Genomic DNA, 19,094 nt, shown 5'->3' with positions numbered 1-19,094 from the left:
TTACATCACATTCCCTTTCCTCATGGAACTGTAATTAGCCTACATACCAAATCAAATTGTATTTATTTATTTTTCTTCACCTTTATTTAACCCTGTAGGCCAGTGGAGAACAAGTTCTCATTTACAACTGCGATTTGTCACATGCGCCGAATACCACAGGTTTAGACCTTACCGTGAAATGCTTACTTACAAGCCCCTAACCAACAACGCAATTTTAAGAAAGTAGAAAATATTAACGAAATAAACTTAAGTAAAAAATAAAAAACGAACACAATAAAATAACAATAACTTGTGTAACTGGAGTCGTACAATTTTTTGGGCCTTCCTTTGACACCGCCTAGTATATAGGTCCTGAATGTCAGGAAGCTTGGCCCCAGTGATGTACTAGGCAATACTCACTACTCTCTGTAGCGCCTTACGGTCAGATGCCGAGCAGTTCCCATTCCAGGCGGTGATGCAACCAGTCAGGATGCTCGATGGTGCAGCTGTATAACTTTGAGGATCTGGAGACCCATGCCAAATCTTTTCAGTCTCCTGAGGGGGAAAAGGCATTGTCGTGCCCTCTTCACGACCTTCTTGATGTGTTTGGACCATGGATAGTTTGTTGGTGATGTGATCACCAAGGAACTTGAAACTCTCAACACGCTCCACTACAGCCCCATCGATGTGAATGGGGGCCATGTTCGGCCCTCCTTTTCCTATAGTTCATGATCATCTTTTGTTCTATGCAGACTCGTTCAGCTACATTTCAATTATCTTCTGACTGCGTGGCAGAAGGACAAAGCAGGGCCCTGATTGAAACAGGGAGGGTTGTGGAGGTCACCATGGCTGAGCTCCAGCCCCAGTCTTCCTAATGAGAGTAGAGGCCAGAACAGGGCCCAGGTGTCCTGCAGTGATCCCCACCGTGGGTTTTCTCCCCCTGCGATAAGACCTTAACAGAGCATGACATTTGAAACCAGTGCCATGCAAATGTAGTTTCATCATCTGGCGGTCAGGCTGAGGTTCCTTCTCAGGACATTTGATAATCACAGCCGAGGTGTGTAATGTTGCAAATAAGTGTTTTATTTTGCACCGAAACTTCAAAACATAAGTGGACTCTCATTATTGAAGCTCATGTTGAAAAAAAAAAGCTGCCATCATAGGAATCTCATGTTACAGTGTTTTGGCTTCCCCCTGTATGTTAGCTAGGCTAGGGGTTAGGTTTAGGGAAGAGTTAGCTGACATGAACATTAATTAATTAATTACATACTATGCTGTTACTTAAATAATTGTCCTTTGTTATATGCTAGTATGTTTTACTGACACAAACTTGTCTTGTGTGACTTAGTAAAAAATCTGAGCGTACAGATTTATGAGTCGTTTGGGTGCCACCGCAATATGTGACCTCCTGTGTTTACAATTGGCAGGAATTTAGCTACAGTATGTGGGAATTGCAGGGAGGAACAGAGAATGGTGGCGATATCAGCTATCTAAATTACTTTCTACAACTCCGTTCCCCGGCCCCGTTTCTGCACATCTGCTAACTGTCACACAGATAAGAGGATGTACTTTCTATAAAAAGGAGAGAGACAGCTCTGTTCGTTGGCCTCCAAACTATTTGAGTGATTGATGAATTGCAACATTTTTGCAAATCTTATAATAAAGTTGCTGTTTGAACAATCTACAGTCTCTCCCCTTTTGGTTAGAATTTCCACCACACATGCTACGTAGTTGCAAAGTAGCTAAAAAGTACTGAGTAGTTGCAAAATAGAAAGTAGTTGAAAAGTTGCTAATTAGCTAAAATTGTCCGTGATGAGATTCGAACACGCAACCTTTGGGTTGCTAGACATTCACGTTACACACACACCCATCCTGAAGTAATCTTCACTCTTACGTAACCATACCAAGCATAACATACTAATTTAGGTGTCTCAGATTAACGTTTACTATGTTACTTCTAGTCTGTAAGACTAGTTAAGGTGGGGTTGAGATTTCATGACAGTGGGAGTGTGTAGAATGGAGGTACTCACCTAAAGATGACCATGGCTGTTTTACATGGCGGACAGGCCAGCAGGAAGATCTGTGGAAAAATAACGCTCGTCAACAATGTTTTACTGATCTGGTGTTAAAAACTCCAAACCTTGTCATCTACATGTTGCTGTAGAGCATACTGGATATGCTGTCATGCTACATGAGTTATAAAAGCTGCTTCCAAAATGGTCATAGAATGTGCATAGAATGATTTCAGTGACACCCAACATCTACAGGGGGAAGAAAAAAAAATATATATAATCTGAGCTGTTCTTTTACCAAATAGGGCTATCTTCTGTATACCACCCCTACCTTGTCACAACACAACTGATTGGCTCAAACGCATTAAGGAAAGAATTTCCACAAATTAATGTTTAACAAGGCACACCTGTTAATTGAGATGCATTCCAGGTGACTACCTCATGAAGCTGGATGAGAGAATGCCAAGAGTGTGCAAAGCTGTCAAGAAGGCAAAGGGTGGCTACTTTGAAGAATCTCAAATATAAAAAACATTTTGATTTGTTTAACACTTTTTTGGTTACTGCATGATTTCATATGTGTAATATCATAGTTTTGATGTCTTCAATATTATTCTACAATGTAGAAAATAGTATATATATATAAAAAAAAGAGAGAAAAACCCTGGAATGAGTAGGTGTGTCCAAATCTTAGACTGGTACTATATATATACCAGTCTAAGGTTTGGACAGCCTCACCCGTTTGTGACCGGTGTATAAAATTGAGCACACAGCCATGCAACCTCCATAGACAAACATTGGTAGTAGAATGGCCTTACTGAAGAGCTCAGTGACTTTTAACGTGGCACTGTCATATGATGCTACTTTTCCAACAAGTCAGTTTGTCAAATTTCTGCCCTGCTAGAGCTTCCCCAGTCAACTGTAAGGGCTGTTATTGTGAAGTGGAAATGTCTAGGAGTAACAACGGCTTAGCCGTGAAGTGGTTGACCACACAAGCTCACAGAGCAGGACCGCTGAAGCACGCAGCACGTAAAACTCATCTGTCCTCGGTTGCAATACTCACTACCGAGTTCCAAACTGCCTCTGGAAACAACGTCAGCACAATAACTGTTCATCCGAAGCTTAATGAAATGGGTTTCCATGGACGAGCAGCCGCACACAAGCTTAAGACCACCATGTGCAATGTGAAGCGTCGGCTGGAGTGGTGTGAAGCTCGCCGCCATTGTCATAAATCACGTTTCACCATCTGGCAGTCCGACGGATGAATCTGGGTTTGGCGGATGCCAGGAGAATGCTACCTGCCTCATACATAGTGCCAACTGTAATGTTTGGTGGAGGAGGAATAATTGTCTGGGGCTGTTTTTCATGGTTCGGGCTGGACCCCTTAACACAACAGCATAAAATTACATTCTAGACGATTCTGTGCTTCCAACTGCCCCCATGCACAAAGCGAGGTCCATACAGAAATGGTTTGTCGAGATCAGTATGGAAGAACATGACTGGCCTGCACAGAGCCCTGAGCTCAACCCTATTGAACACCTTTGGGATGAATTGGAACGCCAACTGCGAGCCAGGAAGCGAGTCCCCGCAGCAATGTTCCAACATCTAGAGGAAAGCCTTCCCAGAAGAGTGCAGGCTGTTATCGCAGCAAAGGTGGTACCAATTCCATATTAACACCCATGCTTTTGAAATTAGATGTTTGACGAGCAGGTGTCTACATACTTTTGGTCATGTAGTGTGTGTACTGGCTTCCTTCATGAGATGCTTTTTGTCCAACTATAATCATTACAATATCAAATAAGTCAGGGAAGTTCTTACATGACTTATAGTCAAAAAAACATGAACACAGACTTCCAAGCAAAAGATACTTCTCAACCATTTACGTCACAGTAACTCGGCAGTAAGATTGTTATTGCACCCATTCAAACATGAGTCATTTAACCTGTAACCCGAGACGATAGAATTACAAGTAGAACTGACTTATACGACCTCTGTGTCTGAGAACTGCAGTACTGTCCTGTCTCAATCTGTTGATCGCAGGTTGACTGAGGAAGACGAGGAGCCTATTGAAGGCCAGGCTGCCACTAGTGAACTAGTCCTACATGGAGAGGAAAGACCCTGCATATTGTAACCCTAGTTTTTGTTTTATTTTCCTCCAGTGAAACGAAGTGGGCAGATGAGGACCATCTGTCCTTAAACACATTTGCTGACAGAGCCAGAGAAGGCTAATAACAGCCTGTGGGCTGAGGAGGAGGAGCAGGAGGACCTCTCCCAGCCAGTTTGTCAGCAGGAATAAGATCCCACGTGACGTGAGACACAAGTGGAACAGGATCTGATTTGGAATGTTAAGTAATGGGATGACATCAGCACCCCCTTCCACTCTGCTCCATTCTAATGTGTTGTAAGTAGGCTGAGACAACCACAAGAAAAACAGCATCTATCCACCAGCTCCCACTAGGGCTGGGCGGTATCCTGTATTTTACAATATACTGATATTGATGCACGAACCGGTTCTGGTTTTTACGTTACATTCTATAACGTTATTTTGAATAATAATACCAGTGATGGTGTAGACATAAATCAGTAGGTTGTTTGTGCAACAGTATCTTCTAAATGAAAGAGGAATACGTGAAGCATGAATATATTAGCTACATGAAGTAGCTAAGAGAAGACATTCAATGTAGCCAAAGATGATAGGGTCCCCTAAAAAACACAACACCTTGGTTCCTACCCTGTCACAACAAAAACTATTGCCATTTTCATGCATTGTCATGTCAAATATCACCTTATTCAAAGTGCCCACTATTATATCCTAACTATAGAATTAGAATAATCATTATATGTACATGATTCCAACAGTTCAACCAAGTGTTGAGCTCTAAATCGCAAGTCAAATCCCAATTGCAAAATTTTGTTAAAAATAAGGCCTAGTTTGCTGGCCCATATCATGCAGCCCCGCATGGCATAAAATACCAAGAAATACCGTCAAAATGTTTTAAAATACTGTGATATAATATTTCCGCCATATCGCCCAGCCCTAGCTCCCATGTGTAATGGCTGCAGAATTGATTTTAATTGCTTCACCTCAGAGTGAGAATGATAGATAAAGTGAACACTTAAACCCTTCTAAACTGCAATTCACTGCATAGGCTACTAACTCAAAGTAGATGCCCTCTAAAATATTTTTCACTCCCTGAAGCATTTCAAAAACACATCCAGACAAACACTTCCTGTGGTAGAGAGGTGGACACTGGGCAGGCAACTCTGTGGCTGGAGCAGGATGAGTGTGTAAAGCGGCCTATCCTTCCTGAGGGACAAAACTTCTTCCTGTCTGACTGTGGAGCAGTGAGGAGCATGGGAGCACAGGGTTCAGGGGGCGAGCTCTGGCCTTGACAGAACAAGATAACCATGAGAATGACATCTGCCTGAATGACACAATGACCTCTGAGCATTACAAAACAGAAACACTACTAGCAGTCTAGCACAACACTCACTAATATGAAGTAGGGTTTAATATTTTCCCGGTATTTTACAAAATGTTCCAAGCCGATAATAAATAATTTCTCCCCTAGATAACCCGGTATTTCAGGCAAAAAACAGAAGTGTCATTCAAAAGCATATAAATAGGCCTATGTCTGGATTTGATTAGAGCTTTGATCAAAAATTCAAGTCACAACGTTACAAGTATAGGCTAACAAATTAATTTTTAAAAATATAATAGGGCCTATTTGTGTAATTAGTAGGCTGATGCATATACACACACACCTTTCATAATATTTCCCCTAATGTTATTAGACTACCTCCTCTATTGTTGCTTCATTCCTTCCTCGCTTTCAACAGTTAAATACGTTTAGTTGTCCTTGTCTTGATCATTCTCATGACATCGTTGAATAATATAAAACTAGAATTAGATGCAGAAGGCTTTCACTTCTCTTCACGAAGATTAAATGGTTACGGGTCTGAATAAATAACTGCTATAGCCTACCACCATCGCACGTTCGCTCTTCTTTCAAACTAGATGTGAGTTTTATTGGCTGCTGTATTTAACATTCAGGCAAACAAAAGATTGAGTCTCTCTTCGAATAGTCTATAAGTAATGCAAAAAAATAATGTCCAGCAAGCTATTCTAGTCTAGCTTTTCCGGCATGGGACTCCAAGAGCTAAGGAGCAGTTTGTAAGGAGAGAGGCCAGCGGCGCAAAGGCGAGTGCGTATTGAGCAAGAGGCTATAAGTTAAGTTAAAAGCTTATTATGCATAACCAATCATTAATTAGCTAAATATAACACTAAAACTGCATTGAATGTATTACCTGAAAGAGGTAGGCTAGGACGTAAACTACTGTTCAAAAGGTTGGGGTCAATTAGAAATTCCTGTTTTTGAAAGAAAAGAAAATTGTTTGTCCATTAAAATAACATCAAATTGATCAGAAATACAGTGTAGACATTGTTAATATTGTAACTGACTATTGTAGCTGGAAATGGCAGATTTTTTATGGAATATCTACATAGGCGTACAGGGGCCCATTATCAGCAACCATCACTCCTGTGTTCCAATGGCACGTTGTGTTAGCTAATCCAAGTTTATCATTTTAAAAAGGCTAATTGATCATTAGAAAACCCTTTTGCAAATATGTTAGTACAGCTGAAAACTGTTGTTCTGATTAAAGAAGCAATAAAACAGGCCTTCTTTAGAATAGTTGAGTATCTGGAGCATCAGCATTTGTGGGTTCGATTACAGGCTCAAAATGGCCTGAAACAAATATCTTTCTTCTGAACCTCGTCAGTCTATTCTTGTTTTGAGAAATGAAGGCTATTCCATGCGAGAAATTTCCAAGAAACTGAAGATCTCGTACAACGTTGTATACTACTCCCTTCACAGAACAGTGCAAACTGGCTCTAACCAGAATAGAAGGAGTGGGAGGCCCCGGTGCACAACTGAGCAAGAGGACAAGTACATTAGTGTCTAGCTTGAGAAACAGACACCTCACAAGTCCTCAACTGGCAGCTTCATTAAATAGTACCCGCAAAACCCCAGTCTCAACGTCAAACATTGAAGAGGCGACTCCGGGATGCGGGCCTTCTAGGCAGTTGCAAAGAAAAAGCCATCTCAGACTGGCCAATAAATATAAAAAATTAAGATGGGAAAAAGAACACAGACATTGGACAGAGGAAGATTGGGAAAAAAAGTGTTATGGACAGACAAATCTAAGTTTGAGGTGTTCGGATCACAAAGAACATTTGTGAGACGCAGAAAAAAAGATGCTGGAGGAGTGCTTTACGCCATCTGTCAAGCATGGTGGAGGTAAAGTGATGGTCTGGGGGTGCTTTAGTGGTGGTAAAGTGGAAGACTTGTACAGGGTAAAAGGGATCTGAAGAAGGAAGGCTATCATTCCAGTTTGCAACGCCATGCCATACCCTGTGGACGGTGCTTAATTGGAGCCAATTTCCTCCCACAACAGGACAATGACCCAAAGCACAGCTCCAAATTATGCAAGAACTATTTAGGGAAGAAGCAGTCAGCTGGTATTCTGTCTATAACGGAGTGGCCAACACAGTCACCGGATCTCAAACCTATTGAGCTGTTGTGGGAGCAGCTTGACCGTATGGTACGTAAGAAGTGCCCATCAAGCTAATCCAATTTGTGGGAGGTGCTTCAGGAAGCATGGGGTGAAATCTCTTCGATTACCTCAACAAATTGATAACTAGAATGCCAAAGTTCTGCAAGGCTGTAATTGCTGCAAATGGAGGATTCTTTGACAAAAGCAAAGTTTGAAGGACATTATTTACAACCTGGTCAACATCTTGACTATATTTCCTAGTCATTTCATGCATGCATGTATGTGTATATACATGCACATACATGTATATACATAGAGAACTTGATTATCTATTTTGGATGCAATTTGAATGGAGTTGATGTGGAGAGAAAGACAGAATTTGCAAGTGCACTGATTTAAAGCAATACTATTCGAGTGATAGGCTGTTTTAAAACTCTGCAGCTGCAATAAAAAAATGTGTTCTATTCACTATTTAAAAAATAAGGTGACCTCTGAAAGCCAGATGGAGATGGGTAAATTAGACACGCATTCAGTCTTTATATTAATGTAGCACAGACAATGCTGCAGAAAATGTAGGCCTACCTGTCACAAGAAAAAAAGTTTCCATGAGACAGATGATAGGTCTACATCATTGTGGACTGCGCTCCATACTGAGATGGGCCGTCTTTCCCCACACTGAGCGATGATGATTCATCATGCAGAGGTCATAGAGAAGCCACATTTAGACATAGCATATAATTTAACAGTTCCCTTTCAAGCCATGCTGTTCAGTCATTTATCCCGGGAAAAGGGAGAAGTTTTGGGCGGTAAATTGCCATTCAACCCTAATATGAAGGCACACTCACACAAGTGCAATGACAAATATTTGCAAACTGGTAATATAATATTCATATGACCTTTTCTTTTAGGCTCCATTATTGAGCTTTTTTTGTAATTTAAATTAGAGAACGACCGATATTGGCATTTTCTAGTTTTTAGGCCCTTCTCTATTAGCTTCACAAATAGTCCCTCTACATAGCAAAACTGATGCTATGCCAGCCGCCACTCGCCACCTGAGCCACGAGCACTGCACAATGCCGAGGAATGTTTAGCTGGGAAAAATCATAAGCTAGCTCATTCTCCAACATAAAAGTGCCGTATTGAGAAATTGATGAATTTACAGTGACCAAAAATCAATCTCCTGTTGCAACTATTAGTTTAATTAACTAATATTAAGGCTCGTGTTGACGTGCCCGACATGCATGCATTAAGCTAGCTATGTGACCTGTTTGCAAAGATTCCGATAACCAACCCTTTCATCTGTGGTGTTAGCTAGCTAGCTGTATTAGCTACTATGCTAGCTGGCAGGCTAGATAAACATGGTGCTAAGATATCAGATAGGAGCTAACAGCTAACGTAGATAGCTAACATTAGCAGGTTATCATTTTGAAAATGCACCATTTTCAGCAATGAGCCATCTGACTTGCGGTGTAACCACCGAGTTTCTAAACCTCTTTGGTGTAACGTAAGCTATGTACTGATCTGATCAGCTGCAACCGTGTCCATACAGTAAATTGACAGTTGATAGTCGGGTTCGATGATTGTCGTAACAAGGAAAGGAGGAAGCGTTTTAAAATGCCTGAATAAAATGGTTGGCAATAGGTTTAGCTATTTAAGAATCTACCTGCATGTTTATAGACCAAGAAAGCTGTAGAGCAGCGTGTGTGTGTGCATTCTTACTTCTCAAACTACGGACAGATTTGAGTCAGACAGAATGTGCATTGTCGCTTCATATTTTTTCCTACTCTTGCTGTCGTTGTTATATTACGCACATTCATGGCTTGGTAGCATATGTCATCGCCATTCAGCTAGTTATCGTAGTAGCAATAAACCGCAGCTAGCAAGTAATATGAGCCACGGAGAGACATTTGAAAGGGAGTGGAGTTACAGCCTCGCTCTATCCAATAGTAGCAGTAGGATCAAGTTACAACCTGCCAATTTCTTGACAGATAGCTGAACTAGCCAACGGAGTAGTTATGAATTTTGTCCTGGCAGCTGAGTTGTTTAGAGATGCGTCCTGACAGCTGAAAAAAAAGACTATATATAGTAGTTTCATAAGCATCCGTGATCACAAATTACTTTAGGTTGGACCATTTGCATTGAATATACAGTCGAAGTCGGAAGTTTAAAAACACTTAAGGTTGGAGTCATTAAAACTTGTTTTTCAACCAATCCACAAATTTCTTGTTAACAAACTATAGTTTTGGCAAGTCGGTTAGGACAACTACTTTGTGCATGACAAGTCATTTTTCCAACAATTGTTTGCAGACAGATAATTGACAATGAGTCAATTGGAGGTGTACCTGTGGATGTATTTCAAGGCCTACCTTCAAACTCCGTGCCTCTTTGCATGACATCATGGGAAAATCAAAAGAAATCAGCCAAGACCTCAGAAAGAAAATTGTAGACCTTCACAAGTCTGGTTCATCATTGGGAGCAAATTCCACACGCCTGAAGGTACCACGTTCATCTGTACAAACAATTGTACGCAAGTATAAACACCATAGGACCACGCAGCCATCATACCGCTCAGGAAGGAGACGGGTTCTGTCTCCTAGAGATGAACATACTTGTGTGAAAAGTGCAAATCAATCCCAGAACAACAGCAAAGGACCTTGTGAAGATGCTGGAGGAAACAGGTACAAAAGTATCTATATCCACAGTAAAACAAGTCCTATATCGACATAACCTGAAAGGCCGCTCCGCAAGGAAGAAGCCACTGCTCCAAAACTGCCATAAAAAAGCCAGACTACGGTTTGCAACTGCACATGGGGACAAATATCGTACTTTTTGGAGAATTGTCCTCTGGTCTGATGAAACAAAAATTAGAACTGTTTGGCCATAATGACCATCGTTATGTTTGAAGGAAAAAGGGGGAGACTTGCAAGCCGAAGAACACCATCCCAAACGTGAAGCATGGCGGTGGCAGCATCATGTTGTGGGGGTGCTTTGATGCAGGAGGGACTGGTGCACTTCACAAAATAGATGGCTTCATCAGAAGGAAAATTCTGTGGATATATTGAAGCAACATCAAGACATCAGTCAGGAAGTTAAAGCTTGGTCGCAAATGGGTCTTCCAAATGGACAATGACTCCAAGCATACTTCCAAAGTTGTGGCAAAATGGCTTAAGGACAACAAAGTCAAGGAATTGGAGTGGCCATCACAAAGCCCTGACCTCAATCCTATAGAAAATTTGTGGGCAGAACTGAAAAAGCGTGTGCGAGCAAGGAGGCCTACAAACCTGACTCAGTTACACCAGCTCTGTCAGGAGGAATGGGACAAAATTCACCCAACTTATTGTGGGAGCTTGAGGAAGGCTACCCAAAACATTTGACCCAAGTTAAACAATTTAAAGGCAATGCTACCATATACTAATTGAGTGTATGTAAACTTCTGACCCACTGGGAATGTGATGAAAGAAATAAAAGCTTAAAAAAATCATTCTCTCTACTATTATTCTGACATTTGATATTCTTAAAATAAAGTGGTGATCCTAACTGACCTAAGACATACATTTTTACTAGGATTAAATGTCAGGAACTGTGAAAAACTGAGTTTAAATGTATTTGGCTAGGGTGTATGTAAACTTCCGACTAACAGTGTTATTTTATATTCTCAAACTAACAGCAGTGCCTAAATGATGTCCTTCTATACAGATGTGGCATGCTTCTATGCAAATATTGTTGCTCAGTAGGCTAATATCAAACCAAATGTTTTGTCACATGCGCCAAATACAACAGGTCCTTAGCTTAGTGATGAGCTTTAGAGGGCAATATGGCATTGAACGCTGAGCTGTAGTCAATGAAGAGCATTCTCACGTAGGTGTTCCTTTTGTCCAGGTGGGAAAGGGTAGTGTAGAGTGCAATAGAGATTGCATCATCTGTGGATCTGTTGAGGCGGTATGCAAATTGGAGTGGGTCTAGGGTTTCTGGGATAATGGTGTTGATGTGAGCCATGACCAGCCTTGCAAAGCACGTCATGGCTACAGACGTTAGTGCTACGGGGCGGTAGTCATTTAGGCAGGTTACCTTAGTGTTCTTGAGCACAGGGACTATGGTGGTCTGCTTGAAACATGTTGGTATTAGTTTTTTATATTTTTATTTTTTTCACCTTTATTTAACCAGGTAGGCTAGTTGAGAACAAGTTCTCATTTACAACTGCGACCTGGCCAAGATAAAGCATAGTAGTGTGAACAGACAACACAGAGTTACACATGGAGTAAACAATAAACAAGTCAATAACACAGTAGGGGGAAAAAATGAGTCTATATACATTGTGTGCAAAAGGCATGAGGTAGGCAATAAATAGGCCATAGGAGCGAATAATTACAATTTAGCAGATTAACACTGGAGTGATAAATCATCAGATTTAGACTTGCCAATTGGTCAGTGAATGCTCGGAGTACAGGTCCAGGTAATTTGTCTGGCCCTGCGGCCTTGTGAATGTTGACCTGTTTAAAAGAAGGTCTTACTCACGTCGGCTATGGAGAGCGTGATCACACAGTCGTCTGGAACAGCTGGTGCATGCTTCAGTGTTGCTTGCCTCGAAGCGCGCATAGAAGTCATTTAGCTCGACTGGTAGGCTCCTGTCACTGGGCAGCTCGCAGCTGTGCTTCCCTTTGTAGTCCGTAATAGTTTGCAAGCCCTTCCACATTTGACGAGCGTCGGAGCCGGTGTAGCAGGATTCAATCTTAGTCCTATATTGATGCTTTGCCTGTTTGATGGTTCATCTGAGGGCATAGCGGGATTTCCAATAAGCTTCCGGGTTAGAGTCCCTCTCCTTGAAAGCGGCAGCTCTACCCTTTAGCTCAGTGCGGATGTTGCCTGTAATCCATGGCTTCTGGTTGGGGTATGTACGTACGGTCACTGTGGGGAAGACGTCGTCGATGCAATTATTGATGAAGCCAGTGACTGTTGTGGTGTACTCCGCAATGCCATTGGAAGAATCCCGGAACATATTCAAGTCTCTGCTAGCAAAACAATCCTGTAGCTTAGCATCTGCGTCATCTGACCACTTCCGTATTGAGCGAGTCACTGGTACTTCCTGTTGTAGTTTTTGCTTGTAAGCAGGAAATCAGCAGGATAGAGTTATGGTTCGATTTGCCAAAAGGAGGACGAGGGAGAGCTTTGTACGTGTCTCTGTGTGTGGAGTAAAGGTGGTATAGAGTTGTTTCCCCCCCTCTGGTTGCACATGTGACATGCTGGTAGAAATTAGGTAAAACGGATTTAAGATTCCCAGCATTAATGTCCCCGGCCACTAGGAGCGGCATCTCTGGATGAGCATTTTCTTTGCTTATGGCCTTACACAGCTTGTTGAGTGCGGTCTTAGTGCCAGCATGTGGTTTGTGGTGGTAAATAGACAGCTACGGAAAATATAAAAACTCTTGGTAAATAGTGTGGTCTACAGCTTATCATGAGATACTCTACCTCAGGCAAGCAAAACCTCAAGACTTAATATGACATTTCTTGCACCAGCTGTTATTGAGAAATAGACAGACCGCCACCCCTTGTCTAATTGGAGGCAGCTGTTCTATCTTGCCGATGCACGGAAAACCCAGCCAGCTGTATGTTATCCATGTTGTCGTTCAGCCACAACTCGGTGAAACATAAGATATTAGTTTTGAATGTCCCATTGGTAGGATAGTCTTGATCGGAGCTCATCCATTTTGTTATCCAATGATTGCACGTTGGCTAATAGGACTGATAGTAGAGGCAGATTACCCACTCGCTGTCGGATCCTTACAAGGCACCCCGACATCTCGTCTCTTCTTCATGCGAATGACGGAGATTTGGGCCTTTTCCGGTGTCTGAAGAAAATCCTTTGCATCCGACTCGTTAAAGAAAAATCTTCATCCAGTACGAGGTGAGTAATGGCTGTCCTGATATCCAGAAGCTCTTTTCGGTCATAAGAGACGCTGGTAGAAACTGGCAGAAATTATGTACAAAATAAGTTACAAATAACGCAAAAAAATAACACACACACAATAGGTTAGGAGCCCGTAAAACGGCAGCCATCTCCCTCAGGTGCCATATAAAGTCTCACATGGAAAGGCAAACAAATTTGTCCTCTGTAGCACCATTGACTCCATTGATCAGCCAAAATAAACTTAATACATCAATGCATGCACACACTCCTATTGAATATGCATTCACTTGTATTGTGAGTAGGCCTATGCCATCTTAATTTACCCAGTTTATCAAGAGATTTAGCATTCAAATACAAGTATTACCATTATGTTGGTATGGTGCTACAGATGACAATCTGTTTTCCTTCCATGTGGGACTTATATTTGGCTACAGATCAACATTTGCATAGAAGCATCACCCCAGCATATCACGCATGTATGGAAGGACATAATAGGCATTAGAGGTCGACCGATTAATCGGAATGGCCGATTAATTAGGGCCGATTTCAAGTTTGGTTAATTGGCCATAATCGGTGTCCAAAAATGCCGATTACATTGCACTCAACGAGGAGATTGCGTGGCAGGCTGACTACCTGTTATGCGAGTGCAGCAAGGAGCCAAGGTAAGTTGCTAGCTAGCATTAAACTTATCTTAACATAATCACTAGTTAACTACACATGGTTGATGATATTACTAGTTCATCTAGCTTGTCCTGCGTTGCATATAATCGTTGCGGTGCCTGTTAATTTATCATCGAATCACAGCCTACTTCGCCAAACGGGTGATGATTTAACAAGCGCATTCGTGAAAAAAGCACTGTCGTTGCACCAATGTACCTAACCATAAACATCAATGCCTTTCTTAAAATCAATACACAAGTATATATTTTTAAACCTGTATATTTAGTTAATATTGCCTGCTAACATGAATTTATTTTAACTGGGGGAATTGTGTCACTTCTCTTGCGTTCTGTGCAAGCAGTCAGGGTATATGCAGCAGTTTGGGCTGCCTGGCTCGTTGCGAACTGTGTGAAGACCATTTCTTCCTAACAAAGACCCTAATTAATTTGCCAGAACTGTACATAGTTATGACATAACACTGAAGGTTGTGCAATGTAACAGCCATATTTAGACTTAGGGATGCCACCTGTTAGATAAAATACGGAACGGTTCCGTATTTCACTGAAAGAATACATTTTGTTTTCGAAATGATAGTTTCCGGATTTGACCATATTAAATGACCTAAGGCTCATATTTCTGTGTGTTATTATATTATAATTAAGTCATTTGCCAGCAGCTCTTCACTGTGCTTCAAGCATTGTGCTTCCTGACGGGCCGCCCCCAGGTGGTGAGGGTAGGTAGCAACAGATCTGCCACGCTGATCCTCAACACTAGAGCTCCCCAGGGGTGCGTGCTCAGTCCCCTCCTGTACTCCCTGTTCACCCACGACTGCATGGCCAGGCACGACTCCAACACCATCATTAAGTTTGCAGACGACACAACAGTGGTAGGCCTGATCACCAACAACGACGAGACAGCCTATAGGGAGGAAGTCAGAGACCTGGCCGGGTGGTGGCAGAATAACAACCTATCCCTCAATGTAACCAAGACTAAGGAGATGATTGTGGACTACAGGAAAAGGACTGAGCACGCCCCCATTCTCATCGACGGGGCTGTAGTGGAGCAGGTTGAGAGCTTCAAGTTCCTTGGTGTCCACATCACCAACAAACTAGAATGGTCCAAATACACCAAGACAGTCGTGAAGAGGGCACGACAAAGCCTATTCCCCCTCAGGAAACGAAAAAGATTTGGCATGTGTCCTGAGATCCTCAAAAGGTTCTACAGCTGCAACATCGAGAGCATCCTGACTGGTTGCATCACTGCCTGGTACGGCAATTGCTCGGCCTCTGACGCAAGGCACTACAGAGGGTAGTGCGTACGGCCCAGTACATCACTGGGGCTAAGCTGCCTGCCATCCAGGACCTCTACACCAGGCAGTGTCAGAGGAAGGCTCTAAAAATTGTCAAAGACCCCAGCCACCCCAGACAGACTGTTCTCTCTCCTACTGCATGGCAAGCGGTACCAGAGTGCCAAGTCTAGGACAAAAAGGATTCTCAACAGTTTTTACCCCCAAGCCATAAGACTCCTGAACAGGTAATCAAATGGCTACCCGGACTATTTGCATTGTGTGCCACACCCCCAACTCCTCTTTTACGCTGCTGCTACTCTCCATTTATCATATATGCATAGTCACTTTAACTATACATTCATGTACATACTACCTCAAATTGGGCCGACCAACCAGTGCTCCCGCACATTGGCTAACCGGGCTATCTGCATTGTGTACCACCCACCAACCCCTCTTTTACGCTACTGCTACTCTCTGTTCATCATATATGCATAGTCACTTTAACCATATCTACATGTAACATACTACCTCAAATCAGCCTGACTAACCGGTGTCTGTATGTAGCCTCGCTACTTTTATAGCCTCGCTACTGTATTCTAGCCTGTCTTTATACTGTTGTTTTATTTCTTTACCTACCTATTGTTCACCTAATACCTTTTTTGCACTATTGGTTAGAGCCTGTAAGTAAGCATTTCACTGTTGTATTCGGCGCACGTGACAAATAAACATTGATTTGATTTATGACTTCAAGCCTATCAACTCCCGAGATTAGGCTGGCAATACTATAGTGCCTATAAGAACATCCAATAGTCAAAGGTATATGAAATACAAATGGTAGAGAGAGAAATTGTCCTATAATTCCTATAACTACAACCTAAAACTTCTTACCTGGGAATATTGAAGACTCATGTTAAAATGAACCACCAGCTTTCATATGTTCTCATGTTCTGAGCAAGGAACTTAAACGTTAGCTTTTTTACATGGCAAATATTGCACTTTGTTTTTGCATTATTTAAACCAAATTGAACATGTTTCATTATATATTTGAGACTAAATTAATTTCATTGATGTATTATATTAAGTTCAAATAAAAGTGTTCATTCAATATTGTTGTAATTGTCATTATTACAAATATATATATAAAAATCGACATCGGCTTTTTTTGGTCCTCCAATAAATCAGTATCGGTGTTGAAAAATCATAAATCGGTTGACCTTTAATAGGCACTGCTGTTAATTTGAGAATATAAAATAACATATTCAATCCAAATGGCCCAACGGTCATGATTTGTGATCAAGGATGCTTATGAATTATTATTATTTTCTCCAGCTGTCAGGACGCATCTCTAAACAACTCAGCTGCCAGGACAAAATTCTAAATGACTCAGTTGGCTAGTTCAGCTATCTGTCAAGAAATGGGAGGGATGTAACACTGAGCACTGATGGAGGGATTGTGCGTTCCTGGTGTAATTCGGGCAGTTGTTGTTGCCATTCTGTACCTGTAGGTGTGATGTTCGGATGTACCGATCCTGTGCAGGTGTTGTTACACGTGGTCTGCCACTGCGAGGATGATCAGCTGTCCGTCCTGTCTCCCTGTCTTAGGCGTCTCACAGTCCGGACATTGCAATTTATTGCCATGGCCACATCTGCAGTCCTCAAGCCTCCTTGCAGCATGCCTAAGGCACGTTCACGCATATGAGCAGGGACCCTGGGCATCTTTCTTTTGGTGTTTTTCAGAGTCAGTAGAAAGGTCTCTTCAGTGTCCTAAGTTTTCTTAACTGTGACCTTAATTGCCTACCATCTGTAAGCTGGTATTGTCTTAACGACCGTTCCACAGTTGCATGTTCATTAATTGTTTAGGGTTCATTGAACAAGCATGGGAGGCAGTGTTTAAACCCTTTACAATTAAGATCTGAGAAGTTATTTGGGTCCTGAAAAAGGGACATTTATATCCAGTCCCCCCATTTGAAGATAGTGCCCGCTCTAGCCGTAAACAAGATTTGCAGCAAAACATTTGAATGACCCCCCTTTCTTGATGCCGGAGAGAAAAATAGAATTGAAAAAAAAAAAGTTAATTTCCTGCAATTCTACACATTTTGCCACTGGGCAGAGAGAAAATGTGGCAGTTTAAAAGCTAATTTCCAGCCATTTTAAAAGTTTTACTACGAGTTATGCCATGTTAATATGACATCCAAGTGAGAATAACTAACCAAATCAATGGCGACCCCCTGGGGGTCAGGGCCCTGGGCATGTGCCCTGCGAGCCCAGACAGCATTCGGCCATGATTACTACAAGAGTATGTGGACACCTGCTCGTCACACATCTCATTCCAAAATCATGGGCATTAAAATAGAGTTGGTCCCCCCTCTGCTGCCATAGCAGCCTTCACTCTTCTGGGAAGGCTTTCCACTAATGTTGGAACATTGCTGCGGCTTCCATTCAGCCACAGGAGCACGAGTGAGGTTGGGCACTGATGTTGGGCAATTAGATCTGGCTCGCAGTTGGCGCTGCAATTCATCCCAAAGGTGTTTGATGGGGTTGCGGTCAGGGCAGTCAAGTTCTTCCACACCGGTCAACAAACCTTTTCTGTATGGACTTTGTGCACGGGGGCATTGTTATACTGAAACAGGAAAGGACCTTTCCCAAACTGTTGCCACAAAGTTGGAAGCTTAGAATCATCTAGAATGTTATTGCATGCTGTTGCGTTAAGACTTCCCTTCACCTACCACTTTGCGGCTGAGCTGTTGTTGCTCCTATACATTTCCACTTCACAATAACATCACTTACAGTTGACCGGGGCAGCTGTAGCAGGGCAGAAATTTGACAAACTGACTTGTTGAAAAGGTAGCATCCTATGACGGTGCCATGTCGAAAGTCATTGAGCTTTTCGGTCAAGGCCATTCTACTGCCATTGTTTGTCTATGGAGATTGCATGGCTGTGTGCTCGATATTATACACCTGTCAGCAATGGCTGAGGCTGAAATAGCCAAATCCACTAATTTGAATGTGTGTCCACATAATTGTGTGTATATAGTATATATACTGTATCTGACGGCAAACATTTAGTAATAAATTGCCTACAAGTGTAACGTTCTGATGTTCGTCGCACAACAGACTTGCTGATAGATATAGAACGCTATGGACTCACCAGTGCCCGCTTTCTCCCGTTGTGCTATTTACAAACACACACACGTGACTGGCACAACCGTTCCGGGGATCTACACGGTAAGCTTCCTAATGTAAAATACTGTGACAGGTGAAATGAAGAACGCAATCAGATTTTTCTCCTAGCGTATTGCACAAGTTGACTGAATGTAGTATCTTAAACGTTCTACAAATATTAAAATGTATTGACAAACTTCAAAGAAATAGTTTTGGCAGTATTGAAAAACCACCCCGTGGCTTTTTCCAAATAGCCAGGTACACCGCCCAATCCTAGATTTTGCCATACAAATTGGCAGGTTCTCACTGATATGGTATCTACAGCAGCGGTGTGTGTAAAATCACCAGGGATGCCAAGACAAAAAAAAAAGAGGCATATTACAACCCGTGTTGTGATAGTTGTATTGTTTGCTCTATAACCTGTTAGTTCATATGCCTTGCCACAGTGATATATTAGGCCTAAGGCCAAGACAAGTCATCAGTGGCAAAATAAATTCAACCACACCTTTGTTTCATTACAAAACCGTAGAGCAACA

General features: G+C 42.0%; 1 protein-coding gene across 1 annotated transcript in view; it reads right to left on the bottom strand.

Moving 5' to 3' along the window:
• Positions 1-19,094, bottom strand: part of LOC120057225 (transmembrane protein 164-like) — a 49,868-nt gene that overhangs the window by 20,017 nt on the left and 10,757 nt on the right. Inside the window, exon 2 of the mRNA XM_039005759.1 lies at positions 2,010-2,059. Within this exon, the coding sequence (XP_038861687.1) occupies positions 2,010-2,059 (50 nt within the window). The remainder of the gene's footprint in view (positions 1-2,009; positions 2,060-19,094) is intronic.

The sequence above is a fragment of the Salvelinus namaycush genome, chromosome 12 (assembly GCF_016432855.1).
Source record: "Salvelinus namaycush isolate Seneca chromosome 12, SaNama_1.0, whole genome shotgun sequence".
In the NCBI taxonomy this organism is placed as follows: Eukaryota; Metazoa; Chordata; class Actinopteri; order Salmoniformes; family Salmonidae; genus Salvelinus; species Salvelinus namaycush.
Note: the sequence above shows the minus strand (reverse complement) of the source record. Positions and strands in the feature narration are given on the sequence as shown.